Consider the following 12,226-nt stretch of genomic DNA (forward strand, 5'->3'; position numbering starts at 1 on the left):
TGTTAAATCGCTTGGCAATCCTTTTACACCCAGATTTCTGAAGTGATTGCATGAACTCTGCTTCATACAAATATAAAAATAAGTCTGCAAGAAGTGGGGCGCAGTTTGTGCCCATGGGAATGCCTATGGTTTGCCTGAATGTCATGCCAGCAAACTTGATAATATGTTGTCAATTAGGAAATATAGCATTTGAATCACCTCAACATCACTGTATTTGAGTTTGGCATCACTGTTGTTGGTGAAATAGCCTAAGTTGCGCTTGATGGCAATGTATTCATACCATTCTTGTAAAAGAAGGCTTTCTTCACGAGAGATGATAGCCTGTCTTTAAGTTTGTTAAGCATCACCATTGCTAGCAACCTTATAAAATAAGGTAGAAATCTATTAGTGTTAGCTTTTAGATCATTCTATCCAAGGAGCACTTCAATATTAGAATTGAGTCGGTGTTTATAACGTTATCAATTAGTTATCTTTAATCTAGTCTCACATGGGTCAAGTCGTTTTCTGGATGCTTTGAGCACGACCTTCAAACAAATGTCTTTGTTGATTCAATTATTTCGGCATTAACAGACACATTTTCAAGTATCTAGTATACTAGATTCTATTAACAGTGCCAACCTCTCGTCGATATATGTTCAGCTAATTAATGATAATTTTACATTTGTTTTACAGGCTGAAGCCTACACCGCGATCCAGCCAAATCGACAGTTCCTATACGAGGTGAGTTCCGAACCGATTACAGATGAGTAGATTTTCGTAAATAGATCCTACGCAAATACAATACTATCCACTCACAAGTCACGTGTAGCGAAATCAACTGGTATTGATGTGCTGAACATCCTTGTTGAGAGTACATGCATGCGTATTAAGATGACATGAGATTATCCCTTATCCATATAGATTGTGTCTAATAAAGCGAATCAGATCGACGTTGATAAGTGGGACTATTTTGCAAGGGACAGCTATCATCTAGGTGTATCATCCAATTTCCTGCACGATCGATTCATCAAGTTTGCACGTGTATTGCAAGTTCCACGGAAGGGCGAACGAATGAAAGAAATATGCTACAGAGATAAGGTGAGTATAACTTTGTTGCCTTTTGAAAAATAACGAAGAAAGGATTAACCCTGGTTTCATGATAAAGTAAATGCAATTATTGGAAGCAAAATTCATTAGTTGTTTCTTGTAGCGAATATTATCCAATAAAACGTCATGTCTTCTGATTTAAATCGTACAGTAACGCTTCTTCTGATAGGGGGGGTCGAATATTTTCGTTGATAGCTTTGTCAGTACATTGTCATCGTGCTTATGTATTGTTTGTTTCATTACTCCTGCTTATCCATTAACGCACCTTGTTGACTCTGGAGTTTAGGCAGACCATAGAGTGACTCGTTTCTATACTACTGAAATGCCAAAACAGTTATAAATTGTTTTGTTCCCTTATTATTGTTAAAATCATATTGTTTAACAGGAAGCACACAGTGCATACGAGATGTTCCACACAAGATATCGTCTCTATCGTATGGCATGTTTTCATCCAGTTACTGTTGCAGTTAATATTATGTGAGTCTTTACGTGCTCAAAGTTCCGTAAACTTACCAATGTAAAGGTATTTGATATTCGCGTAAGGAACACCTTATGTCAATTGCAAGGCGCATTTAGTTCAAATCAAATCAGCTTCAAGGGCAACTTAAAGCACAGCTTTTTGTGATATTCTTATTTCAGATGCCTTAACACGACTTGGCAATCGGATTATTTTGCGAGATCTCGTTAAAAAACTTTCAAAGTTAAAATAAGCTATTATATATTTTAAATGCTAAGATGAAAATCTGACTAAAATAAAACTTTTACATTATTAGATCTTATATCTAAATATGGCAAATCTGTCACTCAGATGATGAAAGACAGTATTCCCGACTTTGACTCAGAACAGTAATTTAGCAGATAGCTGAATTACCGTACAATAACTTTGTCACACCAGTTCAATCTTGACGGGTGTAGCATGCTAGCAGGGTACGCTTACCCATTCCGGACACCTGGTACCACCATTATATAGTGGTTCAAGATTGTACTACCGATTTTGTCAGTGATCTTATGTTTCTTTGTGTGTTTGTTTTTACTGTTTATTGGACCTGGTAATTTATTTGCCTTGAATGATAATGATTGCTGGAATCGATTTGATGTCATATTTCAAGGATTTGTGATGCGCTTGTAGAAGCTGCTCCCTACCTGACACTGACAAAGCCAAATGGGTAAGTTCCATTTTTTATTTTCTGATTATTTTTCGAAAGAAATCTTCTAAAACCTGGCTCTACATAGTGCTGCCCAACTTTTATTATAATCAATGTTTTCATTGTTCATTGCTTTGATAAATAGTTTGTGAGCGGTACTCATAGCGAGTGCGTTTGCGGATGTTTCATGAACTCTACAGCGTGTGTTGGGGTCGCAGTCAGAAAAATAATTACTAAAATAGCTGGTAATATACTTCTTTTTAAGGTAGAATGCACCTCGGGGACAGGTATTTCGACTCAAAACATTTTTAACAATTCTTTTCTGTTGTATCACTTTCGGGGGGGGGGGTTACCTTGAAGCTCTTCAAGAAAAATAACTTTCACTTTCACCACTTCAGTCTTTTGGAAATCGAAAATGTTACTTTTCTCCATAGAGTTAACACACGGATGGCGGCCATTTTGAATTTCAAATATCGAAAAATCTTTGGTAATTTATATCTCTAGTACATGTACCAAAATTCGAATTGTGACCTCCGATTTCTATTCTTGAATTTGGAAATGAATTACTGAAAGATTTCTCAAGCCGATGTTTAAGTCAATTACGAGGCGCATACTACCTATAGGGTGGGAATTTAGCCGAGTGGTTTGACTGTGACGTCTAAGTTCGCTAGGTGACTTGGTGTCACACGTTGAGAGTTCGAATCTCATCGAATTTACAGAATTATAAGTGTAATCACAGAAGTGTGATCACAAAAGGAATGTTGTCATGATGTCTTTGTATTCAAAGCTGTAAATACAGAGCTCGTATTTGAAATAAATACTACTGATGTTAGAGTTATTACATAGGGTAAGAAAGATGTATGCAAATCTTATCTTCAAAATAACATTTAGGAAGCCTTACCAATTTATCCAAATATCCGAAATTAATGACAATAAAAGACGATCATGGAAGTTTTGCTTGACCTAACAGGATCATAGAGGGTACTCGATAATGCTCTTAGCCAGCGTGGTATCGAAATAGCCTCCAGCAATTAAAAACTATACTCCGTGATAGTCGTCCCTGGAACACTACATACGGTAATCTTTAAATGTATCTATTTAAATCATGAATCACGAGTGGTATGGAGATTACTGAACCATTATTCATAATTACTAATTCCGTTTATTTCTAGAGAGAAGTTTGATATGCTTATGATTCTGAAAGATATGGAGGCTTACCGAATGTTGGACGATACCATCTTAGGTGTAATACGTCGTTCACATGGAAATGTTAAACTCACCAAAGCAAGAACACTACTCGAACGGATTCAAAAACGAGAACTGTACAAGCTAATTAGAAGGATAAAGTTAGAGAAAGATGCGAAGGTCGCCGAAAATGTAAGCTATGTAGTGTATTCTAAGATAACAAACACCAAACAAAAACCCATTTTGAAGAGTGTGAGAACAAAACGGTCATTTATCCACCGCTACAAACTTCAAGTCCCAGTACCTGGTTCTACCGTCATCTTCGAAAAACAAAATTTGCTACTGAGATAAGTTTCAATGAAAATGAAGGTAAAGATATAAACAAGGAATTTATTGTAAATTGCCTTATCGTATGCATGACAAGTTGACATGGAAAGCATATTATATAGTTTAATTCAATCTATTGACATTGAAGAATATGAAAAAACTGGCTGCCTAGTCGCAGTATTCGTCAAAAGAATATACAGTTAATTTACTCGCAATTGCTTATTATTGTACAAGTCAGAGAAACAAAAACAAAAACAAACAAAAAAGCATTTAACAATGTTAGAAATAAGTGAGAACGCTGTCAAGGTATTTCATCCAAAAATTAAACCTGTACAGGCTTCTTTACTTTCGTCTTGGATCGTGATCTACCATAGATTTATCGGAACGTCTTGAACTACAAAATGAGCCGCATGTCTACCTGATGTCTTTTGACACTAAAATCAAATCAAATTCTGAAGCCACATTATGTAAATTCAAATTAAATTTACATTAATATACATACATTCGGCTCAAACAGATAAGTGTCAACAAGCAAACGTTTGAATAAATTGAAGCAACATTACTTTTTATGTTTTAGCTTATTGAATAGGATATTTCATCATGAAATACTTTATTTGAAATTAAATGTGGATAAACTCTTTATCATACTTTAATTGTTCATTGCCTTTCCTACTCAGGATGTGAAACTTGAAGATATAGTAAAACAAGATAACAGTTTTAAACTTGACGATATGTGTTTTAAGGTAGGCTACTAGATAATTGCACAGCTGAGATAAAACCAAACAGAAAAGCAATACGATCACGTCGTATCTCTTTTGTGTGGAAAGAACTCAATAAGTCTATTAATCAGTATGTAAGCATGTAGATAAGCTATCTCTACATCTTGTCTGTTATAGTTCGACAGACCTTTTTTGCATAATTTCTTACTGTAGAACTTTAATTACGTAGATTCTGGCATCAAGTCAAACAAAATCTAGCCAGATGCAGTCGGTATGAAAATGAAATATTGTGATAGATAACGTTCAAATTATATATTCGTCCTATGACTATTTCTATATTTCGTGGCAGCTCTTGAAACATACCAAACAGACCATAGAAGTGAATTTAGATTTTAAATGTTGTCAAAACGTTCTTAATTTCATACTTTCATTCACAACATCAATTTTGCTTACTACTATACAGATTGTAACTCTTGACTATGGGATGGGTGCCAAAAATCCTGTTGACAAAGTTCTGTTCTACAGCAAAAGAGATCCAGAACCTAGACCAATTCCACAGGATGAGGTACAGTCATTCATGTCACTCTTTTTTGTAAAAGTTAAAGCATACCTGTTATTACTACTTTGTTCATTTTCATTTTAGAAAGCTAAGACAATTCACAGTGGTGGTTTCCAGTTTGTGTGTGCATTCTAAGTCGTAATTATTGCATATATGTCTGTATATTTAGCTAACAGATCATTCCTGTATCTACATTGATTAGTTATCTTGATTTCACAACTTTAAGTAATTCATAAATGACGCATAATATCAAGTATCAGATATTGTCTGCATGTTACAGTAACTGATTTAATTCATTTTTTTGATACATGACAATTATTAACCGGCTAAACCTGGTCACCCTTACACTATTTCTCAAGGTGTCTCATCTGCTTCCCAAGACTTTCCAAGAACGTCAACTCTTTATTTATGTCAAAGACTCCGACAAAAAGGAAGTGGCCTCTAAATGTGTCGATGAATGGGCTCAACATCAAACCTGGATACCCGTAAGATATATACATATATATATCTCCGAGATGCAGAGGTTACAGAGTTTTGTATTTTATAAATATATACATATATATATATATATATATATATATATATATATATATATATAATATATATATATATATATATATATATATATAATACAAAACTCTGTAATCTCTGCATCTCGGAGAAATTTCACATTATCCACTCAGACAAGTCAACACTGCTAAACAAACGTACAGAATTTCTTTCGAAATGTAGACACAGAAGCAAATTCCTTCTCATTAATACTTGAACACGCATGAAACAGGCTGTACCCTACTGATGTGCAGCGTGCTCGGAAGGTTATATCTGATTGGTCGATTGTCAATATTCTCAGCAACTTAGGGAGTCTTTTTGTATATTTTATTACAACAGTAAGATTCATCCACCCAATTGGCTATCAGCTTCCGAGACACTGCACATCAGCCCTCTGTAGAGTAATCACGACAAGTTCCACGTCTAGCAATAACGATGCCCTGCGGAAACGCATCGAGCACTATACATTGCCTGAATTGACACTAACCCACTGATCATATTGTTACGTGCAGAGAAAACGAACAAAAGGGTGAACTCAGCAGTTAACGTTTAAACAAAATTTATTACGAAAATAAATCTAATTGCTAAGTCAGGGATAGAGTACAAGCTTTAAAAGTGTACAGACTACTTATCTCAGCTGGGACGGCAAAGCTCCAGTCTCAGAGTTGTAATAGTCAGTCGGATGAATGAACAGTCCTTTGGCTTGCAGGCTTGAAGTTGCACAAAGTCCACAGTATAAATCCAGCGTTGGCAGTGAAGGTCTTGAAAAGTCTTGAGAATGACTACTGCTGGAGTTTTGAAACACTTATAGTAACACACAAGAGACACGATCCCAAAAGTCTGCCTGGAAGCTGTGCACGTCCCTTTTATACCCATGTGCTTACATAAAGGCATTAAAGAACAATCTAGAACTTTTATTGACACGCTAATTACTGTTCTAAAATTATCTCTCTTGCACAACTAATCAACTTTCCAGAACATTCCAAACATGACTAATTGAAATCAAGGTTGTGAGGTCATTAAGGGCAGTGACCTTGAGAATGTTCTAGACTAATTGAACTCAGGTCATGATGAGTGTGGGGGAAATGACCGACATAACAATATATCTATCTATCTATCTATCTATCTATCTATCTATCTATCTATCTATCTATCTATCTATCTATCTATCTATAATATAAACTACAAAACTTAATGTCTCTAATAACTAAGTAAGTAATAGGAATTGTTCATTGCCCTCAGCGAGCTCGATTTTCAAGAAGACAAGCCGCAGAGCTGCCAAGGCAAGATGTTCATGTGTGACCGATAATTATAGTTTTATTCAGATTTACAGTCAACTTCTCTGTTGGCTTCAGAGAATATTTTGAACCCTGAAACTGTTTTTCGACGGGATTGATACTTATGAAAATCAAGTGAGCCCCCCTCTGTGCCGTTTTGAAAACTAAACCCCTTTTGCAGTTGTTAAATTTAAGGTGAACCCTTCCCCCGGATTTTGCCGAACCACCCCCGGCCGTAATAAATGAACGCTTCCTAAGCTGACCGAACTTCTCGCGTTGTTCGATGGCTTATCTACCAGGACAAAGACAAATGTATCAATATCTTCACGTGCTTCTGTGTCCGCATTAGTCGTACCACACACACTAGCCATGCCATTTATCAGTTTGTCGCGAGAATGAATAGTGATACTTTGAACTCGGTGTAAAAAATATCTTTTTCGTTTTCCAACAATATTCATCGTAAAAAGACACAATCGTAACTGAAAGTACTTGTTTGATAAATTGTAGATTAGGTTTGTAGTCTTCTTTAGGTGACTTGCCTCATGTTGAAATTTGCATATCTAAATAACTTAGGCATTTTTTTTGTAATCTTAGATCAATGAGTATAATCTTTTCTGGAAACTGATGTGTAGGTCATCGGCCTTATACCGATTCATTGAAATTAGCACAAAATGTCATATTGACTTTTAAAATGTCATATTGACTTTTAAAACGTATTTCAAATTCAATAAAGAACGTCAGGTCTTACAAAATTATCCAAATAATGTCAACTTAAATTTGTTTGTTCCTAGACATGATATTTAATCCTGAATTATTGAATCTGATACAGGATTGTTTTGATGTTAATTTTTTTTTAATTCCTTTCCTCACGCTTCTTGAAAATAACCCGCTTTTTGAAAGTTAAGCTTATTGATGACTAGCCTATTTGAACAGCTATTCTAGTTTTGTAACCTATTTCAGATGTAATATTTCAGTTGCATCCTCAAGTCGTGTCGTTGTACAATTACTAACGTTTGGCTTCAAATGGTCAGTACAAAGTTTCTCTTACGAATTCCCAAGTTCTAAACGGTATCATAACATTTTATTCGTTGTTTTTAGTAAAATCACATTCCGAAAGGTCGCTCATTTATTTACAGTAGGGGCCTTCAAATTAGTCCAGAACACAACAGCTAATTTAGTTTATATTTCCAAATTTCTGCATTTCATTTGGCCATCTTTTTCGAGCAATGAAATTTAAGACGTCGTTCAGAAACTTAAACATGAAAGCTGTTTTTGTTCGGTATTAGAAGGAGTAAGTTTCAGACCTTTCAAGCCTACATTTCTACTTTTATCGACATTTTCGTTATCATTACGTTTCAGAAACGTGAGCCAGAAACACCCTCAGTTAGCAAGGCCAAGAAAATTAAATGTCCGCCGTCGACATCTGAGAAGAGAGATAGTGTCGAAGAAGGTAGTCCAAGTGAAACCAAACGTGCCATGCTACAAGAAGACGAACATTGAATTTAGTGTCTAAAGTCATTATTTCGGTTTATCCCGTTATATGTTAGAAAACAAGCAAGTGATCTTGGAATAATTTTGCTTTAGAAAGAGAATAATTCCCCTCCATCTTGGTAACACTGGTACTTTATAATAGAAAACACGCAATGCACACCAATTATTGTTTAATTGAACAAAATTTCTTTGCCTAGTCTACCATGCAAAACACATTTCTGTCAAATATAGAATTTTTTATGTGAATTTTGTGAACTTTTACCAAAAGTAGTTGACACACGTCTGAATAATAGGCACACACAGACCGTTTAATACTAACTAAAATGATTTCTTTGGCGGGGAGTTGGTCTCTACTACCTCCATGGTCTGACCTTATTCTTTCTTACTAACCTAACCATAACGAAACCCTGGTTAATAGTGGTTCGTGGAAAACGCTGTGTGCGTCAAATGCTCAGTATTCGTACAAACAGACCGTTTAATATTCAAAAGTCAATTAAAAACATTTATCTCGGAAAATGAAGAAAAATAACTTTTCATGTTGCTTTTATTCACATTTGCATTATTTTTAGGCCTTACAGTTTTTATAGACTTTAACCTTTATATTTTGCTGTTAGTTTTGAAAGGACCCCATGGAAGATTACAACCTTGTTGGTCATCTTCCCGATTTGTGCTTGTAAATGGGAAATTCTTCATTGCAAATAAATAAACAAACAAATAAATAAATAAATAAATAAATAAATAAATAAATAAATAAATAAATAAATAAATTCGTGTCCGAAATATCCACAAGGTCCTACTGTTTAACATGAAGTTGGAAGAAGTAAGAGTTACACGATTGGTGCATGTGCATTTACATTTGATTCGGCGATAAGTCAGTTTGCAAAATGCACCACCAGGCACTAGAGTAAACTAAATTTTCTGCAAGTATTCTACCAAACAAGAAAACCTTATTTCAACAAGAACGATACCAAATATCAATATGACAAGACTGATTAATTCAAATCATTGGTTTAGCTGAAGAAATAGCTAGATTGTTTAAAGAGCAAAGAACACCGATGTTTAGTAAAACGTTTCGTAGTAATCATGAGGTGGACGACACGCAAATGTTCGAATATCATTAAGAATCTCTGAGAAGTATTGGCCAAGCTGATAATATTCTAGTGAACCGCACACATTATTCATGATGACGTATCCTGCTGTCATGTGACTTATATAGTGAATTTCTGCTGCAAGTGGTCTTCCGAGTTGTACTGTTTGTTGAGTTGCTGTAATAGAAACTCGCCCACTCTACCCGGCGTCTTGAGTTAAGTGTCTTTCATCTTGTACTCCACATTGCCAGTGTTTCACTGCAACAGTCTTGTGTGTTTCATTGCACCGGTTACTTAGTAGTAGTTTGTAACTTCCTTGTTTTTAATTCAGGCTTGATCATTCTATGTATGCACAAAGCGTTTAAAATCATGTCTCAACGTCGTGCTTTATTCTTATGCTAAACGTAGCCGATTGATAGGCAAAATGAGCACAATTAAAGCTTCACCTGTATGAATTATGCAAATTTTTTTACACCTATTGACACCTTGATTAGGGCTTCGTAAAACCCGATGTCTTGCTTCTAAGGAAGTCCCTTGAACAAACACCTGGATTTGTGATCTTAATTTTATAGCTCTTCAGCGTGGACCGAATCTATAGGCTGTTTTTCGCAAGCCATATAAATGATCATTGCATAATGATATTATAATAAGGCTATTTAGTATCCTAAATCGTAAATCGATAAAAATGGTGTCCTAAAAAGTGACCATAGATTTTGTCAATTTGTAGCTTGCTTTACGAATATATCAAAAGGGCGAAATTTTAGTATGTGTATTTTGCATTATGTAACACTGTTTTGTTTATGTGTGTCTTATGTAACCACAGCACTTGATCACTGATAATTTAGTTCTGTGTCTGTACTATGTGTGTATCTTAGATGCACAGTTTGGCTAAGACCCTTTAGCGAAATAAATGGACTCTTAAACATTGAATCTTTTATACCTATGCAGTTTTCCTTCAAAGCGTGTATCTCTGAGGTCTCACAATGAATTAGCCATCATATCATGCACATCGCCCAATAAAAGTGTGTTGCAGACACTTTCATAATCGACATTCTGATTCGCTGAAATTACCAGCTGAAACCATCGTATTGATACTCAATTGTCCCCGAACGGCCAGTACGTCACCTTGGATCTTTTATGGAACTTCCTGTTTAAACAATGAAACTGGAATACGCCAAAATGTCGTAAAGGACAGATATGCAGCAGAATAGTTTGCTCTTTTTATCCAACTTTAAATTGCACACCCCTACCTTGTATACATGTTTAGTATCAATGTCTTTTTACTGTAATGTGATTTGTAACTATATTCGAACTCAAATAACGATTTCATATCACAGACCATTTCCATCGCAATTTTATCATTGTCCCAAGAATGGCTTTGTTCGATTGACAACGTTACGTATGTAAGATAGGTATTTCATGTGATACAATTCGGGAAAGCATAACAATATGTTTTAGTGATTATCATTTCATAATAATTACAACACTGATAATTATTCAGTAGAATTAATTTACAATGTCAGTAATAATTCAACTCCATAACTCATTATGAAAATAGTTCTCAAAAGTTTGAACCAGCAGAAAAAAATTGTAGTTCTAAAAACTTGTAATCTAGCAAAAAAAATAATGACAAACAGACAAACACCTTGTTCGGTCTTGCAACGTCAAATTGCTCATTTAAATATTTTAATTGAGGCTGGAATTTACATGGTTACGACTATCGTTGGCTGATGTAACACCAGTTCCTGTCTCTCTGTCTCCTTTTCATACGTTCTTTAAATTTGAGAATTATGCAATGGTATATAAATAAATCTTTCCTGACATCAGGATGATGAGTTGATATGCAAGCACATATGCATACCTGTTATAGAGATTAGAAGTGAACTTAAAGGTATACTGTCACCTGTTCCAATTTTGCCACAGTTACCATGGAAAGAGAAAATCTAACCAATCAGAGATTTTAAGCGGGTGGCCACTTTTTAAAAACAGCGCCCTCACATGGGCATTTGAATACCAAGGCACGCCCCTTTGACCATATATGGGCATATTTAGATTACAGGTGACTGTATACCTTTAAGGAGTACCGTATTTTGACCTATTAACGTTAACATTGACAAGTAATTGCCTTGGAGAGAATGGTCTAAAACGTTAACCACGTTGCTGTTATCGTAAATGTAATTCACATGAATCTCGTCGTGACTCGAATCGCAGTAAATGTAGTCAGACGAAGATTCTTGGATAATGATAACATTGCCGATGTGTTGGGCCTATCGTCAACTCCTCAAACCTTTATGGCTGGACTCTAGTAGTCCTGCGTGTCTGTTTGCAACCCCGTGTGCAATTTATTATTCAACTAGGACCCTAACTGGTCATGCAGTACCAGCCAATTCCATCGCATTTAATGAAGGAAAGCAGGAACATATTATTGTGAACATGTAATTTCTTGAATTGAATGTCAAATGCCGCGCAGTTAGCTATTTTTCCGCTATTTCTAGAATTTGCACAACTTTAACAACCTTAATTTTGTTCTTGATTTTGAAAGAGAATGTTACCCTGAAGAAAGTATGCCCCTTAATTTAAATTGATCTTTATCTACAATTCTGTCATCCCTGCCCTACGTGAAATACAGTGTTTGCTTTGCAAACACAATCTAGGCGAATGCTGGCTGATTGGTTCTGATGTAAGTATTATGTGTGCCCATATTATAGAACGGAAGACATTACCTGTAGGGCAACACTCTCTTGTCAACTGATTAAAACCGTATTGACAGCGTACTCAAACAAGAGCGCCCTCATTTACA

The 12,226-nt window shown here is 35.4% G+C and overlaps 1 protein-coding gene across 1 annotated transcript; it reads left to right on the top strand.

Moving 5' to 3' along the window:
- The first annotated feature begins 676 nt into the window (after positions 1–676).
- Positions 677–8,963, top strand: LOC139137584 (deoxynucleoside triphosphate triphosphohydrolase SAMHD1-like). Its single transcript, XM_070705765.1, has 9 exons — positions 677–720; positions 901–1,077; positions 1,472–1,563; positions 2,196–2,252; positions 3,404–3,608; positions 4,421–4,486; positions 4,926–5,027; positions 5,381–5,506; positions 8,207–8,963. Exons 2-9 carry the CDS (start codon positions 1,051–1,053, stop codon positions 8,345–8,347), a joined length of 816 nt encoding a protein of 271 aa, XP_070561866.1. The 5' UTR covers positions 677–720; positions 901–1,050; the 3' UTR covers positions 8,348–8,963.
- Positions 8,964–12,226: the final 3,263 nt, after the last annotated feature.

This window comes from Ptychodera flava, chromosome 7 (genome assembly GCF_041260155.1).
Source record: "Ptychodera flava strain L36383 chromosome 7, AS_Pfla_20210202, whole genome shotgun sequence".
Lineage (NCBI taxonomy): Eukaryota > Metazoa > Hemichordata > Enteropneusta > Ptychoderidae > Ptychodera > Ptychodera flava.

Excerpts from the sequence above, each read along its gene's own strand:
- LOC139137584 (XM_070705765.1), top strand. The coding sequence starts at position 1,051 with ATGAAAGAAATATGCTACAGAGATAAG. Across the intron at positions 5,028-5,380 it reads GACCAATTCCACAGGATGAG|GTGTCTCATCTGCTTCCCAA; the intron begins GTACAGTCATTC and ends CTATTTCTCAAG. Across the intron at positions 5,507-8,206 it reads AACATCAAACCTGGATACCC|AAACGTGAGCCAGAAACACC; the intron begins GTAAGATATATA and ends ATTACGTTTCAG.